A 26454-nucleotide genomic window follows, 5' to 3' on the forward strand; every position below is an offset into this window, starting at 1 on the left:
TAAAGAATCTTAATATTTTTAATTCCTTGACAGAAGAAACTACTTCAAAATTGGACAAATTTGTTAAGAATTCGTTTTTATTTAATAGATATTAAATGGCAAGTTATTTGTAACATGTTTTCAAATTTCTGAAAATTACGCGGACAACATTGTTTTGATTCGGGTCATTGAAGCTTTCCAAAAATGAAGTTGCCAAATTTGTTTTCTCAAAATAAAAAAGATCCTTTTCGTGCAAGATCAGGAAATTTAAATAATTTAATCAGATTTTCAAGATCAGAAAATTTAAATAATTCAATCGGTTTTCCTGATTTCAAGAGTAAGTCGATGTCAAAATATATTCAAACCAGAGGGCCGGGGCTAACTTCGACCGTGTCAAAGTTTGTATACCCTTGCAACTTTTTTGGTAACTTTTTCCTTACTTATAGCCATCAAAGTGGAAAAACGTTTTATCTGAAAAGTCTAATGTTTGCGAAAGAACGGCCAACAATCTTAGTTTTTCTTCTGCATAGGAAATAACGAAGATATTGATCAAAGTCACTGTTTTCCACCGATCGTTCCAATGGGAGCTATATGATATAGTAACCCGATATTTATCAAATTTGGCACAGTCATTAACAGATATACTAAACTTACAAATATTTAATTTGAAAGCAATCGCGTCAAAAGTAACGAAGTTATTGAAGAAAGTCACTGTTTTCGACCGATCGTTCCTATGGGAGGTATATGATATAGTCACCCGATCTTGATCAAATTTGGCATAGTCGTTTATATGTATAATAAACTCACCAATATTAAATTTCACGACAATAGCTCAAAAAATAACGAAGATATTGAGAAAAGTCACTGTTCGTGACTTTGCGGTTTGTATGGGAGCTATATGATATAGTGATCCGATCCGGCTGAATCCGAGATATACAACGCCTGCAGTATCTACAAGCCTACATGCAAAATTTCAACTCTGTAGCTCTAACGGTCTAGGAGTTTGCGTTGATCCAGACGGACGGACAGACGGACAGACGGACGGACGGACGGACGGACGGACGGACGGACATGGCTATTTGAACTCGTCGCGTCATGCTGATCAAGAATATATATACTTTATATGGTCGGAGATGCTTTCTTCTATGCGTTGCACACTTCTGACCAAAATTAATATACCCTTTTTGCAAGGGTATAAAAATGGTATTAATAATCATTATCTAATTTCATCACCTGTTTTTCTATCATTTGAATAAGGATCAAACATTTGAAATAATCAATAATATTAGAGCCGTTAAAAAAATGCCAATAACACTAAAATGAAAGTCAGTTTTTTAAAAATGTAAAGTTTTCCACTGTTTTTTAACATTAGCCAAGGGTTTTAAGTTAGTGTTGTCAAAGAAATTTACAAATTAATTCTCCCAGATTTTTCCTACATTGGCAACAAAAACTAAAAGTTCTTAAAAGGTATGAATTATGTGTATATGAATTATGATATATGGACATAAAAACAGTAATTCGAAATAAAACCGAAAAATAAAAATAAGAACTGTGTACTTGTGCAGTCCTGGTGTTAAAATAACTATTAATTTTGTTACACTCATTAAATAATTTTTTTTTAATCATTTATACCAATTCTTATCTAGATAACACAATAATTAGAATTCATGCCAAAAAAAATGGCCATTAGGCCCAGTGTACGAGATTTTGAAGCGAATTCCAATTCGCTTATTTCTCTCGAGAGAGAGAGCAAATCAAAACTATCGATGGTGCAATCGGCGGAATTTTTACTCTCTTTTTACTCTAGATTTCAAGCTATAAGCATTTTAACCACTTTCCAAGCTATTTCAGTTTGAAATAAGCCAAAATGGCAACACTGTCTGCCATCTCTAGTTGTTTTTGTTTTCTGCGAGTGAACGGTTCGCGTGGGTGGTGAGCGGAGTGTTTTTTTCTCTCATGCGGAAAGTCGAACAACAAAGGGAATAAAAACTTACAAAAATGCCAACAACTGGCTAAATTGTGTGAATATCATTTCAGTACTAATGAATTTGGATGAAATTCAATTAACTAACGACATAATCGATCCGAAACGCAACAAATAAAATACAATGCCAACTGACAAGCGACGACGGGAACGCGAGGAAATCTTATCGAGGAATTGAAAAGCGGAAAACAAAAATTTGTCTTAATTAAACGGGACGGAAAAACAGACCACCACCACCATCACCACCCCCCCGCGAGAAAATGTAAAAGCAAATGGGAAATTAAAATGTGTGATGCGAAAATAAAAGAAAAAATGGAAAGAAGTTTCGAATGAAGTGTGCGCAGGAAAATTTGCTGACAATTTTCTATTAAAACAAAAAAAAAAGAAAAAAACAAAAACAAAGAAAATTTTTGTGTGACAATAAACGAAGAGCGTGTGAGAGAAAGGTAGTTGGAGAGAGTGTGAGAGCGAGAGCAGTGAGAGTGAAAGGGAAGAATTTCTCTCCCCTCAGGAGAAAATTCAATACAAATAAAAGAAAACAAAACAAGAGAAACGCGTAACAACAACAAAAACAACAGCAAAGGCAAAATCAGCTGTGCGTTTACCTGTGTCTTTGCAAAAGCAGCTACCTACCGACAGCGACAGAAAGAGAGAGAGAGAGAGAGAAACAGAAGTGGATTTCCTCCAAATAAAATTTCACTTACCTGCGTTTTCAGAATGCAAATAACAAGAACTTCCAGACGTCAGCTTCTATTTCTCAACAACAGCAGCAGCAACTAGTCAACATACAGCAAACTAACTAACTAACTAAAACATATCCGTCAACTAAATAAACATAAAAATACCAGAAATTAATTAGCAAACTAAATTATAAGTAAACACACACACACACACTCGCACACACATTCAAAATGGATTGGATTATCAATGACGAGATGGGCCTGACAGTCGGTCATGTTGTCGGCTGGGCCGCCGCCTCCGCCATGGTCATTGGTGGTGTTATACCCTACGTTCCGCAATATATCGAGATCAAGAAGACCCAAGACGCCGAGGGCTTCTCTCTGTATGTTTGCCTGGCCCTGCTTATAGCCAATTCACTGAGGATACTTTTCTGGTAAGTCAAACAAAAACAAAATTCATTTAGATTTGACAGTAAACACTTTTGAAAAAAGTCAGGGAAGGTTGCGATTTGAGTGTTTGTAAAATTGATGTGCTATTTCTTGCAATTTCTTCAATCCATGAAAAGCTAATGAGTTATTCATAGAAGTAATGAGCTCATAATACCATTTAATTTTAGTTAAATATTTCTTGCTATTTCTTGCAATTTCTTCAATCCATGAAAAGCTAATGAGTTATTCATAGAAGTAATGAGCTCATAATACCATTTAATTTTAGTTAAATATTTTTCAATGGTCTTAAAACTTAAATAAACTACAATTATTATCATTTTCGAAATGCCCCAAAAGAACTCCAAATGCAATTGTAGGGTGTCAAAAACATGTGTTGGGTGTCAAAAAACGTAACTGTAAAAATGAGATGTCGAAAATTTCCAAAAATAAAATGTTCAATATTTCACTTGGAATATTTTAGGAAACAAATTGTCCTCGAAATCTTCAAAGACTTCTTTTTCCACGGAATCGTTCTACTTTTTCTTTTCTTTTTTTACTTGGAATAATTATTGTCGAATTCGAAATCTTTTTTGTAAAAATTCTTCAAGGTGGAAGAAAATTGGAAAAGTTAATTAGGAATTTGGACATGTTTTAAATGCCTTCAAGAACTTATAAGTTAATTAGGAATTTGGACATTTTTTAAATGCCTTCAAGAACTTATTCTTTATTCTGAGAGTCATAAGTCAATAAACGAGCAATAATTTTGTATTCTCTCATGTACTTTGGTAACTTTAAGAGTCGACAAATATACCGAAGAATAAGACCTATTATTATAAACACTTTATTCGATGGAAATTTTTCCTTAAAATATCATTTAACAACAAATAATACTATTTGCAATCGATAACACTTAATTTTGAGTTATCTATTGCAAATAGTACACTTAATTTTGAGTTAAAATCATGTTGATATTGTGCAAGATTGTGATACGAGGGTATAGTCTCAAATTATGATATTTTTAAAGTCCCACATAGACCCAAAAGAAAGAAAAGTGAGAAAAAACACAGTATTTTATCTTAAAAGTCAAAAAATCAAACAATCTAAGTCTATACTTCCTTTTAATTTAAATATAATTAAATAAAATACCGAATTTTCGATAACCTACCAAACTTATTGTTCGAATAGTTGAAAAGTGGTTAAAAATGGGTTAAAAAATCAGAGCATATATTTATATTTTCTAAAATATTTTATGAAATTGTGTTCTCTAACATAGTCAATTGGAAACTTTTCAGTTTAGTTGTGTTGACTGGGGTTAATCGTTTCTAAGAAGAATCCCCTATGGGAAATTGCTTAGCTTAAGGCATGACTAAACCACTTGGCCAAACAAACTTATCGCTTGGCTTATCAATAGAGGGCCAGAGATAGAGAGAACTGAGTGTGACCAATATAAAAAAAAAAATGTCGGTTATCTTGGTGCCTCTGGCATGATCTTATACAATATGTTTTTCTTAACAACAAATTTTTACAACCAAGTTGAAAGCCATATTTGCCCGTGTCCCGCTCTCTTTCTCTCTCTTTGTTAGCCAAGTCATGATTTTTAGACAAAATTGAAAATTGATTATCGTAATTGTTCGTTATTATGGTCCTATGTGGTATAGACTTATTCGTAGTATTGATTTCGAATGGCATTCGTTTTCCATTTTATCTTTATGGTATTTTATGGTGAAGGTGTTAAGAATATTAACCCAACTTGGCATCATCATCTTTTTTCATCATGATGAAATTACGAAAAGTTTGCAGGGCCTCATCAAACTAAACTAAATGGGACGACTTTTAATCTATTTTTCTGACTCAGCGTGAGATTTTTCAACTTTTCCAGCATATAGAACTTGGTATAATTCCAACGAATAATTCATTTATCATATATACAATATATCATCATCATTTTTTTTACCCCTAGACACAATTTAATTGGTTTAAAAAGTCATCACATTCACTTACGAGGTGAGTCTTGAGAGTTAATCATTTTTCAGACTCTTCTCTAGATTCTTATTATATAAACATTGTCATTTTAAATTTAGTAAATTTCTTGAAGTGTTTTCAAGTTCTCCTCGTAGAAAAGCAAAAAATAAACTTTTTAATTCAATTTGTATCAAAGCGGAAATAGATTTCACTTGGAAACCAAATGGAGGGGAATGTTTCTTCTCGTTTGATTAGGTGCAAAAATTAAATTTATTTACCTGCTTAAATTCTCCTTGATAAATATTTACATCTAACTTGACTTGATTTCTGTTTTTCGTTACGTTTTTCAATGATGGCTTTTTTTATGGCCTCTTTTCATGCAATTCTCTTTTGTCTTTTGCCTTAGTTTCTTGTTGTTTGTTTAAACAGGTTTTTCTTTATACAATTTTTGTTGATACAGCTGATTCCGTTCATCCATCCATCCATCCATCCATCTGTCCCTTCAGCCAACCCACTCAGGGTCAACCACTTTGTCTCTGCTTGTTTCGCTCACGTCATGTATTTTTTTGTTTTCTTTTTTTGGCTATAAATTTTTAATGCAATTTCCTAGACCTAAATTAAATTGTTGCGTTTAAAAAAAGACGTACCGCGACGCAACTGGTGTCAATTTGTCTGGGGAATCAATAATTCAATTATTTCGTTAGACAAAAACTCTTTAAATATGCCGGCTCTTGGCAGTAGAAGTAGAAGTAGAAATCAGCTGGTTTCCCCGACACTTTCAATGCCAAACAGTGTGAGTGAGTGCGTGGTTACCTATGTATGTCCAACTCGTAGTATTTTTTCCAAAAAGGACTCTTTAGCTTTTGTCACGCGATTGCCATAGAACAGCAGGAAAAAAGTAAAAGGCGCCAAGGGGTTTGCCTCATGAGTTTCACTTTGCTTTTGTGGGTGAAAACTATAATTAGGCATATCACCAGAGAGCGAGAGAGAGAAGGAGAGGCAACAGCTGGGGGTAACAGCGAAAGTAACTAAGTTTAGTTAGTTAGCGCATAGTTGGGGATCGATGCTAATTGGAATTGCAGGAAAAAATTAAATTTTTGTCGGAACTTTTATGAAAAGTTCAACAACGTTGCACGTTCCACACACGTAGGTGGGTCAATGGTATATGAATTTTATAACAGTTTGACAAAACTTTTTTAAACCAACACAGGCATTCTAACGATTAGTTTAAAAGCTACTATACTCAGTTTATTAAAAGAACCTTTGGGTTAGTATCCCTCATAACGTTTTCCTTTAATGTGGAATACCTTTCAAGCCATTTAAATGAATATCCTACACGTTTTATTTAAAGAAAGATTTAAAATTTGATTTTCAGAATATCAACTGTAAACTTATTTTTCCATATCCTGAAGTAGTCTTTAAACAATAAAAGGGATTACAAAAATGTCCCTACAGAGAAAACACAAAAGATTCAGGGACATTAAGAAATAAATTACATTAAATTTTAGGCAAGATTAATCTAGTCCAACATAAATCCAGACCAGATTATTCATAGGTGTATAACAGTTGTACCAGAAGTATATACGACTGGCATATATAATAGACGGATCCAAGAGGGGGAAGTCTGGTTAATCTGGACAACCCCCGAAATATCGATTTTAACTTTTTTTTAACTGTTTTTAAGGCCAAGATAGTACATTTTTTTAAAGTAGTCGGACAAATTTGATAAATTCTCAAACTGACAAAGTCAGTTCTTCGAAAATTACCGAATTTTCAAAACCACTTATCTGAGTTTTTGATAGGACAACTACTTTAGTACTCACTGTTGCCATTTTAGCTCTTTCTTCCTTTTACATTTGAAATTTGATAGTTGGAAAAAAGTGTTATACAACTCGTCAAGCAAAAAGGAATCCAAAATGGCTGTAACGTTGCCTTTTTTTGTATAACAGTTAATTGAGAAGCGGGTTAAAATAATTTCTATAGATTTGGGAATACTTTTTAATATACCCGATGCCAATGTCGTTATCAATATATTAAAATATACGTATTCATAGTTTACGAAGTTATAAGTTAAAACTTTTAACTGTATTTCAGTTTATTTTTTTAACAGGTAGTAAAATAAATTATTTTAGCTTTACATATGATGACATTGGTGATCATTAAATGTTGTATGACAGCTTACGGACTTGACAAACTATTATATAGTAACTAAAGTAATTGCAAAAAGGTTATTATTAGAGTCATATAACAATTTTGTATTATTCCCATAGAAAATCCAGCTCTGTTCCATTGTGTTAAAAACTTTGATCCAATCTATCTACACTCCCTCCCTGTAGGTGTCCCCGTGGTTGGCTATGACCTTAAAGACAGATTGCTTTCGGCCAATCAATCGTACTCTTAAACATATTTCTGCTGTTCCTGCGGCAATCTAGTTTGATTAATCTTTTCAAAGTTTTTACGTTTGTTCGCTTTGTACTTATGGCAAATTTGCCCATGTGGCACTTTTAGCACAGCTCTCTGACAAGTTAATTATCATTATTGTGTGTAATTGTTTTCAACACTCACCTCTCACCTCTCCCCCGCCTATTGCGCTCCCTCGTAATATCAAACAAAATGCATGCACGAGCCTCAACCGGAATTTGTGGGCAATTTGTGCGCAAAAAAAAAACACAACAAAAAGTCGTGAAAAAAGAAAGAGGGAACAAACTGGTGGGGGTGGAAAAGAGATGGAAGAGAGTATTAGTTGCTAGACTGCCTTTATTATTCCAACAACAACAACAACAAAAAGTGCAATTAATTATAAATGTGTAAAAACAAAGAAAAAATTTAAATATATATGTAAATAAATGGCAAGGTTGGAGAAAAAAGATCGAATCAAGCTAAAAGTATGACTCAATATTTTTGCGTACACACTGCCAGCTTCATCATCATTATAACAAGTTGATTTGAATATATATAAAATTGTTAGAAATCGAATAGGGGTTAAATGAGCTCATAACAAACGAAAATCCACTCACACCTTTGGCAAAAAAAGAAAGAAATATGCTGACCCAAAGGTTTCTTTCTTTCTTTTTGTCTTCTCGTCTTATTTACCTATGAGGCAAGCAGAAAAAAAAAAAAGGGGCGTCTGATATCCGCAACGAAAATCAAACAAAGCATGACTCAATATGTAGAATTATTGTTTTTGTATTTTTTTATTGGAAACCAGAATTGGACTCTATATAGTATGTAACGTCATTTCTATTCATTTCTGTCATTTTTGTGGAGGCGTTTATAATTTACGAAAAACAAAAACAAACTTGAAAAGCTAAATTGTAGCACATAGACATATATTTATACACACATGTATATATGTATACCTACTTACATATATGTATATATAGTTGTTAAAGCTCACTTAAATTTGTTAAGTGCAATCGTTGGGAAAACTGTATAAAACAAACTTGCAAAAGCCAAATGTCTAGAGGCATTAAAAACACACAACAATTTTTGCCAACTTTTCTTATTACAAAACAATTTCTCAACATCAACATCAGCAAGTTAGTCATGGACGTGGGCCCTAAGAAAGGGGATCTGAAAGTATGTAAACACTATAAAGAAGAAGCTATGAAAATCTTTTTTGGGCTAAAATTAGTGTACAATTTGAAAATTAGGAAATCCAGTTTAAAATGAAGTTCGCATGACGTTAAAATTTTGAATTAGAAAGTGTTTGCAAAAAGGCCTATTAATGGCTTGAATAATTATATGAATGGCCTTAACTTGGTTAGAATGAATGAGCTGAAATAAGACCCATTCATACGTTCATTCCAACCAATCAAAAACAAATTAAATGAATTTGAATGTACAACAATAAGTTGCTAAGTTTTGAATATATTTGAATTACAATTCCAATTCTAATATTTGAATTTAAATTAGGCTGTATATTTTGAACGTATAAATGATATACAGAGTCTATATTCGAGTTGGACTAGTCGGTAGATCAATAGTGACTTACCCAGTGGATAGTGACTTACTCAAAGATAATCTATTTGTTCATGAGTTCGAACTAAAAAGCATAGAAAAAGGTAAGGTAAACAAACTCGTTTTCCTTTTTGTTCTTAAAGTTAAAAATCATAGTTTTCATTATGTCTTCCAGATTTGTAGCAATTGGGCAATGTTATCTTCTAAGATACTTTCGAATAGAAGATATCAAGGCCATTCCATGGGAGATATCAATCTCATTCAAAAGTGGTCTGAAATCGCGATATTGGAAGTTACTTTATGTAAGAGAGAGATTGATTTGAATTTAATCTCCATTCATTTCTTAAAACTTATTTACTTGTTTGTTTAGAAATGTCTGAGATGACATAAACACACAGAGCAAATTTGAATCATTCAAATCAATTTGAATGACTTATTAAATATCAAAGCATTCATTTGTTTTGACTCTCAATTCATTCTTTTGAGCATGTTTATGTATATTCATTTCGTCACATTAGTTCGAAAGAATTCATCACTCTCATCGTTTTCATTAAAGTTATAGGTAAAAAGTGAAAACTTGAAACTAATATATGGCTATGATATTTCGAATATATGTATGCACATGTTTCCACAAAGTTATTGGTATCAAAAGAGTAAAAGGCGTGGTTGGTAATAAGGCGGCAAATAATGGCAAAACTCATAGTTTTCGGTTATTCAATTAAATATATAAGTACTAAACTAAAAATCGAGTGCAATTGTTGAAGCTTCAATAATAATTGAAATAGTTTATGTATTTCTTAATAAATGGTTTATATTGGAGTTAGATGGTCTGTATTGAATGGCCAACTCAAAGTTTTAAATTAACATATAAAAATTAACGCATAAAATCAAAAAGAAGAAAAAACTATAACATGGTGACAAGGGAGTGAGATAGAGAGCTTAATTTTTCAATCAAGTTTAGTTGGTTTTAATGGTCCTTGTGCGAAGAATAACTAGAGTAAGTGGGTTGTGTTAGAAAAAGTAAACAATATAAAATCGTGTAGAATTGGAGCAAGGATTGTTAAATTTTTACTTTGTTCTCGGTCAACCAAAATGCCAAAATAAGGAGAACTGTTTTTCTGACTTAAAGTCGCAATTATAAACACATGACTTGGCCAATTTCTCTATGAAACAGGCCTATAAAGAGGTTGCTTCTTAAATAGCCTCTGTTAAATTAGTTTCATGGGAATTTTCCTTTCTGTTAGTTTTTTTGAATTTCCAATTTTTAGTATATGACCGAGTGGATTTTCTTTTTTGATTTTCATCGTAATTATATCCATTTACTTTGTCATCCAATTGTTATTGCAATGCAATACCACAGAGTCACATAACTCTATCTCAGACACTTGATCGCAGTTCGTTGTGCTATATAGACAGTTTTTCTGTCTGATAATACAAACCGTTTCCTACTCAGAACACTTTTGAAATGTCTAAACAGACAAGAGTTATTCATTTACTCATATCGGTAAACTGATGTCATTTCGGTTATCATTACACTGGTAGATAATAAGAAGCTATCAGTGAAGTGAGTTTTAGCAAAAGCGACAAAGTTATATGATGAAATAAAATGAATGAACCAAAGAAAATCACCCTGTATAATTTGTTAAAATTTTAAAACTTTCCTCTTCCTCTCTTTCTCTGTCTCTCTGACTGTCTATCTCTCTGTCTCTGTTTGCTACCAAGTCAGTACAATTTTTCGGGTGGAAAAGTAATGAGGGAAAGAAGAAGAGTTCATTGAACTTCTTTTATTTTTTGGATAGAGTAAAAATCTTTAAGTCTTGCTCATTGACTTTTGACAATATTGGACATTATCTTGAGAATCTAAAATTCTTGGGGGTTTTAATCAAAATGGTCGCTTCGTTTCCTCAACAGATAAGTGTGTGCACACTTGGGTTTTTGTATTGTTTATTTTTATTTTGTTTCTGGATGGACTCTCTGTCATTCGATCTGAGCAATTAGTGATTATAAATGTTTTCATTTCATTCTGATTTCTATTTAGTCTCTCCTCGTTTTGTGTGGTAGCATTTCTTATCGCCAAACAACGCGCCATTCTCTACGAATATATAACACAATTGTCTCGGCCGGCACTCTATATAATTGAGATTATTGCATGAGGCAACTGAAGACTGATAAGGCAAAAGTCTCACCCCAACAACAACAACAATTAATTTATTTACGTAGAAATTATTAATGTCTATGATATAATCTTCAGTAAATAATAGAATTTACATTGGCTCTTTATTTATTTAATTTTTATTTCTTATCTAATCTTTCATTCATTCAGGTCGAATTTTACGTACCAGACGTATATATGTATTTCAATCTATTTATGTCTAATATGACTTGACCCAATTTTAATTGATGATTTATGCATTAAGCCAACTGTGTAAGCAACTGAACAAACGAACAGCCCATTCTGTGACTATACAGGGTCAGGGTTAAGGCTTAAATATACCAATTAATTTTTCTTTACTCATTTTTTTTTGTTGTGCTTTTTTTGGCGCACTGAAGCGAGGGGGTCAAAAATGGGAATGTTGTGTGGCCATAAATGTTAACTGTTTGTTGTTAGCCATTCTGCCTTTTGCATGCAAATGAGTTGATTTTTTGTTGTGAATTATTCCTGAACCGGTTCTGGGTAGATGACGACAAGGTTGAGTTTTGGTTTTGGTTCTGGTTTTACTTTTTTTTTCCGCACTTGTCTTGATAAAGGTTAAAAATAGATTAAAAGTTGAATTATGAATCGACCAATTAGTGAAAGAAAAAGACCATTTTAATGACATATTTATTTCAATTAAATATGTTAAAATATGGTATAACAGTTGGAATTGCTAAGATTTTATTAGTTAAAAAGTTGTTACCCGGTTATTGTATGGTTATGCTGCTAACGACATTGGTTATTTTGTAGCATTGTAAAATTTTGTAGCAAGCGATAAAAAAACATGTTCACCAATAAAATGTTTACAAAAATCTGTTATACAGTGACTTAAATATCAAAGTTCGTTTTTTGCAGACTACTGTAGGTGGTATACAAAAGTATGTCTGGTGGTATTCAAAACTTGTATAACAGTTGATCAACAATACAGCTCCTATTTTTATACCATACACCCATAGGGTGAAATGGTATATTAAAGTCGCCAAAATGTATGTAACAGGCAGAAGGAAGCATCTCCGACCCCACAAAGTATATATATTCTTGATCAGGATCAACAACCGAGTCGATCTAGCCATGTCCGTCTGTCCGTCCGTCTGTCCGTCCGTCCGTCTGTCCGTCTGTCCGTCCGTCCGTCTGTCCGTATGAACACCTAGATCTCGGAGACTGTAAGAGCTAGAGCCACCAAATTTGGTATGTAGACTCGTGTAGTATGTAGAGTGATCAAGTTTATTTCAAATTTTTGCCACGCCCCTTTCCGCCCCCGCAATTTAAAAAAAGCGTTTATCTCAAAAACTATTACAGCTAGAGACACCATATTTGGTATGTATATTCGCTTAGTTAATGCACACATTTTGTATGTATAAAAATTTTGCCACGCCCTTTTCCGCCCCCGTAATTTGAAAAACTTGATTATCTCCCGTATTTTTTTACCTTATGCAATCAAATTTGGCACACTTAAATTTAATACTAATATCTAGCAAAATACCAAATTTGATCAAAATCGGACAGAAAACAGTCGAGTTATGCATATAAACGTTTTTCCATAAGGCCGGAGTTGGCCGTTGGCTGGTGGGGGCGCTAGGGTGCTCGTATGATTGAGTGAGCGAGATACTAAGATATGCTTGTAAGAAGCACGTGAAAATGCATTTGTTTAATAAAGTTGAAATATTTGCTTTACTGGTGTATGGTATACCAAAGTCGGCGAGGCGACTTACTTACTTCATTTAATCTCTGTATGACAGCTGGAAACTTGTATACAACCTCTAATACATTTTACAAGATGTTTAATTGTTTGAAAACTGTAATAAAATAAGAAATGTGATAATAAAATTACTTTAAACTGGCAAACCAGTTCATCAACAATAGTTGAGTTGTCATATAACATGTATAACAGTTTATAAATCTTTGTATCACAGTTCAAAACAGCTACACGGCATTTCACAAAATGTTTAATTGTTTTAACTGTAATACAACAAGAAATGTTGTTTAAAACTGTAATACAACAAGAAATGTTGTTTAAAACTGTAATACAACAAGAAATGTGACACTTAAATTACTTTAAAAGTTATACAAGTGTATAACAGTTTAACAAAAATGTTAATGGTAATATAACAGTATCTTGGCAGTTATACAGTCTTTTAAACAGCTGATTACATGAAGAAAAGTAGCTTTAAAAATGTTTAAAATTTGAAAACTTTAATGCCAAAGAATATGTGAGACTGAAATTCTAAAAAAAACTTGTATAACAGTTCAACAATAAAATACGGCAGAAGCACTTTGACTCGATTACAACTGCAAAGTTTATTAGTGTTGATTGACCTAATTTTGCCCTACTAACTAATCAAGCCCTCCTAACTAAAGGTTATCTCTAAGCTACTTGTTCGTCATTCCGCCAGTTGATCACGATTGGCATTATCTCAAACGCTTAAGTTTCTTATTATATATTTTACAAGCTGCTTTTGCTTTTTAATGGTAGTCTCTGGGTGTGGTACCCAGAAAAAAAAACAACAAAAAAAAAGGTCGCAGGTCATTCTTATCTCTCATTCGCTGTGTGGTCTGTCATTTGAAGATTTTTTTTGTAATTAAAAAAAAAAAAAGAAAACGAAATAAGAAGAATGAAATGAAAATGAAAGTAAAAGCTAAAGCCACGCTATATTTTTTATGCCGTCATCATTGTTTCAGGAACAGGTGTGGGTCACCCACCAAGACCAAGGGTTGGGTTCGATTCATGGGGTCTTTGCCCTTTTTGCTTCGAAAGGACGATGAGGAAAATTAAAATCAAGACCAGAACCTTTGTGCAATGTTAACATTTTAAATTGCATGCGAAGCCATGGCTTTTCCTAATTGAATTTTAATGCCAACAACGAGTGGCGAGAAATTTTCCACGTTTTCTCAACATTTATAGCCAAAACAGATTTCACTAGGTGTGTGAGGGGGGATTCTGCTGGCCTTGGCAGAATATATAAAACTAATTGAAAAGTAACAGAAACCAACCCGAAACCAAGTCAATCGCTGCCGTTCACGGTGAGCAATCATTTGCCCTTCCATCCATCCAGCCATCAGTCCATCCGTTTTGGCTTCTTTGTATGCTAAGAATATACGATACGGACGGATGACGACGACGCAGCAAAACTGTCTGATTGACTGGCTGACTGACTGACTGACTGAGTGACTGACGTGAATGTTTGCTTAAAACAAACAACGTAGACAAAAAGATTTCAATTTCTAAATTGGCATAAAGTATTTATTTATTTTTTTGCCACACATGCGTGATCTAATTATATATATATTGCATTTTCTATGTGGCCCATTAAATTTTTGAAAAATTAATTTTAAAACAATATTGTTTTGAGAATAATTTATCTCCCTTCTCTAGTATAATAGTTAAAAAATTGTGAGAATTAAAATTTTAATTAGTTTATATAGTATTTAACCCTTCCATCACACTTCAGAGTACTTTCGGTTTCATAGTTTTTTGAGCATTCTATTTTGATTGAAACAGTAAAAGTTTAAATGGTCAAGTAATAGAGAAAATAGTTAAAAGTAGAACGTATCAATACAGAATTAACTTGGAGACTTACTAACTAAGTGATGTATTCCAAGTAAGTAAGTACAATGAATTGTGACTTTCCTAAAGAGGTTAGTTTTTCATTTTGGTTTAATTTTTACAAAAACTTAACTACCTCATTTACTTCCAATTCTAATGCACAACAATTATAAATATTTCAATACTCATTCAATACTTATTTATTCTGTGCTTAAGAGTATTATTAAAGTAAAATTAAGTGATTTATTTCAAGCTAAAGTTCCGAAAGTTTGAGTTTAAGTTACTTCCTGATTGCATACGGATGTTTCACTCTAAACATTCCTTTCACTTTGATGAATAATCAACTTGGGATTAGTTTTGTTAGGACTTATCAAAACCTTGTGGCAATCGCATAACAAGTTTAATCGCAGAGTTTTTTTTTTAGAACTTTTATCCGACAAAGCATAACTTTAAGACCAGTATTTTATACGTCCATATAGTATATACGTATTTGTATTCCGTATATATCCCGTATCGCTACAAATTTTATGCCGCATATGTACATAAATGCAAATTGTCCATTTGTTTCTTGCCTCCTCTCCCCACATGTGGCGGGGCTTTTGTTTTGCTGAATTTGTTCTATTTTTCTTAGACGATTTCAAATTTGTGTGTGTGTGCCACTCTTTCGCATTCATTATTTTCAGCCTGGGGTTTTTGCTCTCAACGAAATTGCCAAGATGTTGTTGCGATTTTACGAGATGGTGGCTCAGCTCCATGTGGGAGGGAATGCCATTTTCATGTAACAGACTAAGCAATTAACATTAGGCATACATAAAAACAAATAAAACTGTTTTAATGTATTGATTGCTTTTATTTAAATTCAAAGTTGGTCGTTTTTAGTGATATGAAGACTTAAGTATATAACACCCCGGCACGAAAAATAGGGAATAAAACAGTATAACAGTTGTAGCCTGCTCAATTGTGCAAAATTTAAGCTTCATATCTCTAGAGACGCTATTAAGCAATAAATTTGTAGGATTCAGATTGCTTTAAAATCGCGTTCGTCTTGGACAATGAAATATATTAAATTCCAATTTAAAAACGCGTCGAAACTTTAACCTATTTAAGGAATGTAAATTTAATTCTTGGAAATTTAAAAGCAAAAAGTGTGTGTAAAAAACATTTGCAACGTTTTTCTTAACACTTAATCAAACTTTGAAAAAATGTGACACATCGTTTAGCGACCCAGATATCTGGATTGTTGGATTCAGAAGGCTCAAGGTCATTTTCCGGGGGAAAAATAAATAAATATAATACAATATACCAAACGAAGGGCAAGTGACAAGTAATATTATAGCGTGATGCTTAGTCGGTTTAAAGGATCCTTCTTCTACTAATTTGTTGACGATTTTCGGACTATTAAAACAAAAAATGAACTTTGGAGTTGTAAGTTATGCTTGCGTTCTTCCGCTTCATCTAGTTACAATTCGCAACTGGTTTTAGTAGTAGTTCTTGATATAGCGCTGTACAAACATTTTTTGTTTTACCGAAAGTTACCTCGAGCCTGCTCATTCGAAGGACCTTAGAAATTAGGTATTTGTAAATATATAGGCATGTCTGGTTCAATTTTCATATTATTTTGGGAGGAGAAATCTCTAGAGAAAATATCTCTTTTCCCCCACCAATAGCTGACAAAACTGGAGTCAAAAAAACTTGAAATTTTTACATTGTTTTTCGACTCAAAATTATATAAACGACCTTTTCCAAAAGTGTTTAATAGAAAAATAGATATTTTGTTTTGAAGAAATACAATTTATTTGTATACTTTGAGGCTGACTGATTATAATCAGTTGATTGTGTGTAAGTTCTACCTCTATATAGCTGTAGAAACTATGTTTTCCGAGTAGAACCGTTTTAAATATTCTGTTAAATTATGTCATTTACTCTTAGACACTAAAATTGCTGTTCAATTTGGTTTCCATTCATAATTGTGGGCCATTTGTATCTACTTGTGTGTGTGTGTGTGTATGTGAATGTTCCTTGAGTTTTGTGAGCCAGTTTATCAGCGTTTTATCCTTTAGCAAGGTCATTTGAGCAGCTTATAGCTTATAAACGACCCAGATACATCAAGCAAACTCATAGCCATCACCCTCATCATCGTCGCGCTCCTCGTCTCACACCCACACAACATGGCCATTCAATTGGCAACGCCTTGTGGTATGCTATGAAAATTAACCATTGGATTTTGCCCCTTTCTTTCACTTTGTCGGCGTCGCCTCATCAACAATTTGTGTGTTTACACAAATCTCAGACCACATGCAGAGCGTTATGTACATATACTCACTTGAATATATATATAAACTTGTATATATATATATGTATAGTTATATATGTATGGTATAAATAACCGGAATGTTGAGAATTAAGTGCTGTAGAGTTCCGTTTTGTTAGTACGCGAAAGAGTAAGGGCCCTTCAGAGGACATTTTTTGTTTTATGCTGTCCACATAGCGGCTAAGTAGTTGCTGAATGAAATGAAATTTAAGTTGAAGCATGTAAGGGTGTCTGCGGGTGTGTAACCTTCTAGACTAAGCCAACACTTGGGCAAACATTCATCGAGTAAGTGCGGCACAAATTTTAATTATGTCCACACACACACCCGCAAACACACCCTCACATGCGAGAGACAGAGATAAATGCTAACAAATGAAATATCTGTAGGAATTTATCTTGTTTTTTGTGTCTTCATTTTGTGTTTGCCACCAAAAATAAAACCTTTTTTCATCAAAACTAAGTAACAATTTTTGATGTTTTCATATTGCCATTCATCAGTTAAATCGTTTGCCTAAATTAGTCCGCTGGGTGTGGTGGTGTGGGAGTAAGGGAGGGAGTGTCAAACTGTTTACAAGTTCTGGCTATCAACGAACATTGCCTCTGTGTTGTTTTGCTCTTTTTTCTCTTTATTTGTTTGGTTAGTCATAAAATGAATTTTATTGATTTTTATTTTTACGACATTTTTTACACGTATCGAGAAGCGTGCAAAAGCCATGCGAAAAATGGCAATTCTCTTCAGGAAAGGTGAGAAGTCGGTGGCGGAGGAAAATTCGCAATTTAAATATTCACAATTCTGCTAATTGCAATTAAAATCATGGGGGAAAAGGGAAATTAACATTTTGAAAAGATTGATGTTGAGCAATGGAAATCAATATATTTTAAAACAGTTTCTATAACATCAATTCTATACACAGAGAGATACGGAGTAGCTGTTATAATCAATTTGTTTCAGGCTTTAACAACAAACTGAGCCGAATAAGTTTTTTAAAAATGTTTGTATTTATAAATCATTATGGGTATTTGGTTTGATATGGTTAATCAGCTTGAGAAGTCTGTTTTTGTTGTAGCTAAAAGCGATTGTTTACATTTACACAATTGTTTTATAAATAAGTTATGTAATTTAAAAAATTCCATCTTTCTGATAAAAGTAGGTACAGTTTAATTTACAAATGAACTGTTCTAAATACTGTTATACATGGGGTTTTTACAAGCACTTATAGATATTATAATGCGTACTGTCTTGCAAACAGTGCACACTTTTATAGTGACTTTTATACAAACTGTTATACGTAAGCACTGTTATATACATACTGTTATACGTACAGTTGTATAAAATGTTATGCACACTAGTAGGAGAACTTTGTATAGACTTTTGTAAGGGCTGCTATTGAAACGGTTATTTCAACTTTTATATAAACTGTTATACACACACACACACTGTTATGCTTACAGTAATGCAGACAGTATCTCCATCGTTTCGCTCAAGAAGCATCACCCCCAATCACATTTGCAGAATGTTATATTCAAGTGGCGGCGTTATGGATCCCACAGAAGGCAGCTAGAACGGTCTACAAACTGGTACAGTCGCAGTCACGGTCACTTTTTCACAAACTGTTATACGTATACACTGTTATACATATACATTCATATACATTGCATTGTAAATACATTGCTAAGCTCACAGTTGCATTAAATCTTATGCAAACTAGTAGGCGAACCCCGTGCACACTGTTGTAAAGGTTGATCTTCAAACTATTATCTAAACTGTTATACAGTTACTTTTTTTCGCAGTTTTACACACATTGAACATAAAGTATAGAAACACTTTGCTTAGTAAAAGAGACTGTTCTACAAAATGTTATACTGTTTTTCGCAGTTTCACTCACATTGAATACATAAAAACTCTTTGCTTAGTTATAGAGACTGTTATATAAAACTGTTATACAATATATAGTATTTTCTTGAGTATTTCAAGTGCACCAAAGTTTCTCCTTACTTTTCATTATGCTAAAACTGCTTCCCTAATGGTGTATCCACGTTTTCACTTTATTTCTCTTATCATATCATATTGTACATTTTGCTTCTTTTTTTTGCTGACATCTCAGTACCATTTAAATGGGACACCCAACTTCGGTCTAATTCAATTTCCATGGCAGAAATGAAATGACAAAAAATGTAGTCTACTTATCAGAGCACTCAGCCTGGGCCAGCCCTCTCGTCGTCATCCATATTATCTTTCTCGCTTTCTAACATTAAATGCCGGAAATATATATATATATTTTTGCTATCTAGTATAAAAAAGAAACAGCCAAAACTGATGAGGGGTGAATTGAATGGCCCATGACACAACAGAAGCAGCAGCTGTGGGACAGTCTTTTTTTTTGTTGTGGGATTGTGGGATTCCATCACAAATCAACAAGAAATCTCCTACGAATTTCCAGTACACACCCACAGCCATGTTTGGCTTTGTGTTTTAATAACGCAAAACAAATCCCTGGCAAAGTGGCCCTATTAAACTTTACTTGTTGGTACTTTGGCCAAATGCCCGACACGTTTCAGTTTTCATTGTTTTGCAGTTAACTAGCTACTTGGCATCTGTCACACTCTGCTGTTATCAATGTATATTAATCGATTAATGTCCAGAGCTTTAAAGTGAGCGCTTTAGCTTTTATTTGGGCCCCGATTTTGATCAGAAATACATTAATTATGTGTCTGGGTCAATTATAAAGCCATTAACTATAGCTTGTCATTCTCTTTTGCAGGTTTTCCAGTCGATATGAGCTTCCATTGTTGGTGCAGAGCGTTGTCATGAATGTCACCATGTTCCTAATGATACATCTCTGTGTGAAGGTAAAACGGGTCAATGCAAATAACAGGGAACATGCACTGCGAAGTGAGTACAAAGATAAGTTTGATTGTGACGCCAATACATTTCTTTTTCTTCTATAGGCGATGAATTGCATTTGCCCAAAGTCATGACCGACACGGACATGGGAGCCTCCGTATCAACCGAAGCGGGTGGCAGTGCGCTAAAGCGAGCACGTTCACGGCATTATTTGAATGGTAAGAAGAGAAGAAGAGAAAACTTTACCGCGGCAAGAACAAACTGTTTCTGCTTCTGTTTCTGCTGTTTTGTTTTATCAAGTTGCCTTTATCTTTTTATGCCCCATTTGCGTTGCGCATTTCTATCAACCTATCAACCTGGTGGCGGCAATATGCCAGACCTCAAAAAGAATCTGGGTTGCCACAAGGCAGTCGGCACACAGACAAAGCAACGAGCTAATTATATTGACTGGGCACGGCTTGGCTTCTTGTTTTGCTTGTGTCTTGTGGGGCTCGTAAATTGCCAAGCGCCTAAAAGCAGTCAGCGATAATGAAAATTGATTTCTAAGTACTTTAGACATACTGGGAATAGATAGACACCGAACCAAAGAGCATAAATAACTTACAAAATTGACAATAAACACGATTTTCCAATATATTGAAACTCATTAAAAACTAACATTAATTACGAAAATAGGTAACAAGTAGATATAGTATAGTTTATATGTATTTTAAAAGACTGCACAATAGATTTATAACTCCGTTTACTCGTATTACTTATAGGGTACTCAAATACAAAGACAAAAAATTCAATTACTCTTTTATTTATTTAGAAACCCCAATAGAATCAAACCAAATGAATCAATTTGTGTAACCAAACGAATGAATCATCGATTCATTCGCAAGCGTAGAATGAATAATAGACTTAGTTTTAGACTAAGTATTTGTTTGCCTCATTTATTTGATTCTGGTTTTTATTTATTCAGTTAAGTGAATGAATCAGTTTATTTACTATATCGGCACTTGTATTCGATTCAATGTATTTTGGTTAAAGGCCTCATTGATTCGATTTGCATTTGATTTTAGTGACTAGAATTACATCTTTCGATTTGAATACATTCATGCTGATATCATATAAATGTATAATACCATTTATACTATACAAATATAATATTTGTTACCTATTTACTTAATTAATGTTAGTTTTTAATGAGTTTCATTATATTTGAAATATCATTTTGAAAGTTATTTAGTTTTTCAAGTTTATTATTCTAGTTTTAGTATATAACCATACTATGTAAACATTTCTTTTGAAATACCTTCAAAATGTTCTAAGTACGGATTGTTTTTGGTAGCGAAGCAGAGACAACAAATTTAAAATTCAAATTGTATTTAGTGCATTTTAATCGGATTTATGCCAAATAGTTTAGATTTGAATGAATAAATATTGAATGTTTTCGGTTTATTCAACCTTAATCTCTATTTGAGTCCAGATTTTATTTTGAGAGAACACTTTTTATTAAAGGAATAGAATAACTTATTGTTAGATGTTTTTTTACTGTGCCAAAATAGTTTGAACGATTTACAATTAAATATATAAACTTAACTTTTTTATAGTCTTATATAAATTATTAACATACACTTTCAATGCTGAAACATTTATATTATTAAAGATTTCTATTTTAATCTCAGTTTTTTTGGTATAACAAGTAACCGATGATTAATTTCTTCATTTTAACCTGGTGATTTTTTGATTTTCCAACAGTTTATATTGGAGACATTGATACCATTGATTCCTTTCACATTCTTTGTTGCAGATCTGGATCTCAAATACTTTTGGAATTGGACAGATTTTCAATCGTATTTGGATTTCATGCTCGTCGTTTGGGCAGTGGGCGCAGCCATAACATATCTGATGCTATCAGTGCATTGGTTCATGGAATCCATGGGCTTTGTGGCCGTCTTTACGGAGGCCATGCTGGGTGAGTAAACTAACACAAGAATCCAAAGCCAAAACTCATACGTTTTATTGTTTTTATTTCCCTCTCTGATAGGAGCACCGCAATTTCTGCGCAACTTTAAGAATAAATCAACATATGGAATGAGCATACACATGGTAATCATGTGGACGCTCGGTGATATGTTTAAGACTGGTTATTTTATTGTTAGAAAAGCGCCATCCCAATTTTGGATCTGTGGCACGCTGCAGGTGAGCTAAGTATTTGATGATGACACTAATCCATAATTTAATAAGCACACGAGGTTTGCTTTAGCTCGTTGAACACTTGAAATTGACTCTCAAAGTGCTTTGTACAGTAAATAATTTTTGTTGGTCTTCTTAGTTAACGAAATAAAAATAATAATAATGCTGTTAAGCCTATTGACGACATAAGTCTCCGTAGTGATTTAATTAATTAGTGTTTGGCACTTTTAGTTTAATCCCCAAGTGCTTAAACTTTATGTAGTCATTCCATAGCTTGTAATGGGCCGATTGTTGATTGGCCCAGTGGTCGGTTATTTTAGCCTATTTTCGGAAATTATTGATTAAAGTAATTATTAATGCTTTCGTTTTCAGGTCAGCTTGGACATAGCAATATTATTGCAGGTGTGGATCTATCGAAATAATTCCAAGCCGCGCGATTTGAGACGCGGCGATTAGCAGTTTGCCCCCGAGGAACAACAACAACAACAACAGCAACGCGATCTGCACACAACTCATTCCCAGGATCAACAGGAGCAACGTCAATTGTCACTGCCCGTGACCATCTCATGCAGCAGCGGAGATGATCATTTGCTAACCGCTCGTGCCGATGACGAGCACTTCAAAATCATTGAACCATTTGGACTCGGAGGAGGACAATGTCACGATAATCGTGCGTTTCAATATCATAATAATAATAAAATTCTACGTCCCGGCGGCAGTGGCAAGAGCATGAGCAAGAGTACAACAAAAATGAACCATGATGACGGGGTGGCTGCTGCAGCGGCTGCTCTGGAAGTGGTCATTGTCCATTCACCAAATTCAATGAATGGTCGCGGTGAATCTCGTGTGATTGGTGGCCATGAATCATTGGATGGCCAAGTGGTCAGCTCATGTTGTTGTCGACGAAGGAAACGTCACAATGCCACCCAGACGACATGTGGAAATCAGCAATTAACGAATCGTTGCTGTTGCGTGGTAACCACTCATCATCATCATCATTGCCATCATCATCATCATTGTCGTTGCCGTTGTCATTGCCATCATCATCATCAGAATCAGCATCAGCATCAGCAAAGTTCATCGAAGCGGAGGGCCTTGTTGTGCCAGCAGCGACGCCATCGACATCATCGCAGGCACCAACACTCGGTGGATACCAGCGAAAAGCAGTCGCAGCAAATGCATCATCAACCCATTGCCATAGAGATCGATGCGGCAACCACCACAATGACCGAAGAGGATGTTAGCAGTACGGCCACCTCGAATTTCCCTTTCAAAGCGACAGCCCTTCAACAACAACAGGGTGGTGTAAGTCCATTGATCCTCTCGCCCATGAGAGAGCCACGACGTTGTTCACTCAATTCTAATACCACCATAGAGACGGATGAGCTTTCACCCGACGAAGATGCCGAGGATGTGAAAATTGTAACGAACGAGAGAGTTAAAATCAAGCGCAAACGCTTTCGTGAGGAAGACTTCTGCTCCAGCTGTTCCAGTTGCAGTAAACACACCTCCACATCGTGCAGTAGCAGCAGCAGTTTGGATGAAGATCTAAATCGTAATCACGAGCTAACCGTTGCGGCTGAATGTCATCAATGTGAGGGCAATTGCAGTTGTAGTTGCGGCGATGAGGACGAAGATGCCGAGTGTGAGGAGGAGGAGGAGGACACCACAGAGCAGCGGGAAAGTTTTTGCACGGCCGCCGATCATACGATATTGAGTCACGACACGGCCATGACTCCCGAAAATGAAGACACTTTAACGCCATCCCAACAAATGGACTCGACCATGCGTAGTGACACGGCTGGCATCGACGATGAGGGAAATCTAACCGATGCCGATGCCTCATCGTTGAGTCAATCTGCCGAGTATTTCTCAATCTCATCAAATAATCCAGTATCGTCAACATCTCCGCTGGAAAGTCAATTATGACGCAGCGTTTCGCTGGTCTCGGCATGGCCAGCCATCGATGTGAATGCTTTAATCCAGCAGACCATACTCAAGTCGGCTGTAATTCAAGAGACGACGCCGTTGCATACAAAAAGAAAGGTCCTGGCCACCAACGCCATCAGCACCAACTTGACCTCGACTCCGACCGGCACCACCAAGTCCAGTAATAGCAGCTCAACGGCCACATTAACTCCACTCACGAGCAGCATTATAACCGTGGCCAAAAACAGCAAATATTCTCACTCACCATCCTCCACCTCATCGAATTCGTCGGCCAGTCGCCGGGCAGTTATCACCATTTGTGGTGGCAGTGGGACAGGTTCTTCTTGCTCCACTTCGACTACCACGAAGCTTCCACCACTTCCAAAGACGGATCCATTGAAGAAGCGTTCTATGGAAATCATTTTATAAGCTAAAGTTAAAAAAGAACCTCCAAATATTACAGTTATACAAAAAGGGTTTAGTATAACACACACACTCACACACATACACTCACTCTCACACACTCACTTACAAAATCATGTGCAAAATCGTAACTCGGAAAAGTAAATGTTGTTCTAAGGGGGTTAACCCTAAATTAAACTATATCTGTACATTATCTTCTTTAAATATAATTAATGTAGTCATTTTTCGTTTCGATTTTCTGTACTATAGATAAAACTGTTATACATATCTAACAAGGAAAACAAAAAAACAAAAACTATACAAGAAAAAAATGCAAAATTCTTCCATCTAAAAAATTTTACGAGTGTGTATTAAACAAAGGCAAAGAACTTCTATAGGAAAAATCATGTAACTAAGTTATGACTTTCTTAGATCAACCGAAATAAACCGATAAAGTGAACATCTTATGTCAAACTTTAAGCATATTTTTGTAAATTCTATTCTACTACAGAATGTGGACATTCTCCAAAAGTTTTCCGTCAATTTGTATCGTTTATACACGTAACTAAAAAGAATTAAATGTGTTTTTTCCTAAAAACATTCCTTTGCCTATGTGTATACACAGCTCGATTTATGGTATAATTTATGTAGTCAATTTCTAAATTAAGTTTCATATATGTATATTCAAATCAAAAAGAAAAGGAAGAAAAACAAATTCATCTCGATATTACAAAAAGAAAAATAAAACGATTTTTAATTTTTTATATATTTTATTATATATACATATGTATGTATGTATGATTTTCCTAGCAGAATTTATAAGCTAAGATTTTTATTTTTTTTTTAAATAAACAAAGAAAAAAACAAAAACAAAAATTTGCACCTTTTTATTTGATTTTATTTTTTGTTATAATTTGAATTTAATTTTTCCTATATAAGCGACTATCTTAAACTTAGCCAAATATCTTCCTTGCAATATTGAGAGATTCCGTTGAAAACGTTCACACAAAGCGATAACCAAGCAAAACAGAAAAATAATCAAATTTATTTTTAAGCTATATATTAAAGCGATTTATATTATTATATGTGTATTCTATATATATATATATTTGAAAAGTGCTTGAAAATATTTATGAAATATTACAAAACAAAATAAAAACAAACCTTATTGAATTAAATTTGTTGATTAGTGCGTAGCAGATATCTTGTTTGCCTCTATATAAAAAAACAAACACAGACACCAATTTAGCTATATACCGATAATTATATATGTATACCGATTATACCAAATATTTCTACTATATGTTGCAGAGCTGCGCAGTATTCCCATAATCTATTTGAAAAAATTGAAACTCCAATTGTAACGAATTACGTATGTATAATCAACTACTCATAATCGATCAACCTATTAAATACATATTAAATTCTAACTCAAACTATAACTGTAATTGTAACGGTAATTGTTATACTGTTATGCGGTTAAAAACTTGCATTTCTCGAGCATATGTTTCGTATGTATTTAGAACATTTTTTCATTATATACCTACCTACCTATATAAAATTATTACTCTCTCAGATGAATTCATACGTAAATTTCGTAAATCAGACAACAAAACACAAATTAAAATAAAATATGACAAAAAGAAAAAGAAGCAATAAATATAAATCTAAACTTAAACGATTTGGCTAAATGAAACGTTGTTTGAATAAATTAGCCATAGATTATGTCAGAATGAGATGACATTCAAACTTCTTAGAATGAATACACGTCTCTAAAATGTCAAGAATTAAATTAATTTGCAAAATGGATGTCCATTGGTAGGAAAATTAGTTTTGGGGGCTTTTAGAATACGTTTTTCGGGACGTTAAACCAGTGAAATCTTTCCCGTAACTTGATGTTCCCATCAATTTCAAAATATCGCAAGAAAGAGCAAGTCAATGAAAGACTCCATTAGGACATGTGCTTTAACTTCCATCGACCCAAAGAAAAATAAAAGTATAGATTGTAGAAAAAGGTGCATAAATTATCATCTATAAGACTAACTTTTCAGTTA

At 33.9% G+C, this 26454-nt stretch overlaps 2 protein-coding genes across 2 annotated transcripts; both read left to right on the top strand.

The window, feature by feature from the left end:
* Positions 1–1871: 1871 nt before the first annotated feature.
* Positions 1872–24647, top strand: LOC6643964 (solute carrier family 66 member 2). The gene is made up of 6 exons (XM_023176538.2): positions 1872–3077; positions 19806–19936; positions 19993–20106; positions 21684–21848; positions 21921–22075; positions 22442–24647. Exons 1-6 carry the CDS (start codon positions 2875–2877, stop codon positions 22523–22525), a joined length of 852 nt encoding a protein of 283 aa, XP_023032306.2. The 5' UTR covers positions 1872–2874; the 3' UTR covers positions 22526–24647.
* On the top strand, positions 22820–23998 carry LOC124460345. Its single transcript, XM_047010944.1, has 2 exons — positions 22820–23044; positions 23123–23998. Exons 1-2 carry the CDS (start codon positions 22820–22822, stop codon positions 23996–23998), a joined length of 1101 nt encoding a protein of 366 aa, XP_046866900.1.
* Positions 24648–26454: the final 1807 nt, after the last annotated feature.

This window comes from Drosophila willistoni (genome assembly GCF_018902025.1).
Source record: "Drosophila willistoni isolate 14030-0811.24 chromosome 2R unlocalized genomic scaffold, UCI_dwil_1.1 Seg167, whole genome shotgun sequence".
In the NCBI taxonomy this organism is placed as follows: domain Eukaryota; kingdom Metazoa; phylum Arthropoda; class Insecta; order Diptera; family Drosophilidae; genus Drosophila; species Drosophila willistoni.

Excerpts from the sequence above, each read along its gene's own strand:
- LOC6643964 (XM_023176538.2), top strand. The coding sequence starts at position 2,875 with ATGGATTGGATTATCAATGACGAGATGGGCCTGACAGTCGGTCATGTT. Across the intron at positions 19,937-19,992 it reads CAGGGAACATGCACTGCGAA|GCGATGAATTGCATTTGCCC; the intron begins GTGAGTACAAAG and ends TTTCTTCTATAG. Across the intron at positions 20,107-21,683 it reads TTCACGGCATTATTTGAATG|ATCTGGATCTCAAATACTTT; the intron begins GTAAGAAGAGAA and ends TCTTTGTTGCAG.
- LOC124460345 (XM_047010944.1), top strand. The coding sequence starts at position 22,820 with ATGAACCATGATGACGGGGTGGCTGCTGCAGCGGCTGCTCTGGAAGTG. Across the intron at positions 23,045-23,122 it reads CGAATCGTTGCTGTTGCGTG|AATCAGCATCAGCATCAGCA; the intron begins GTAACCACTCAT and ends CATCATCATCAG.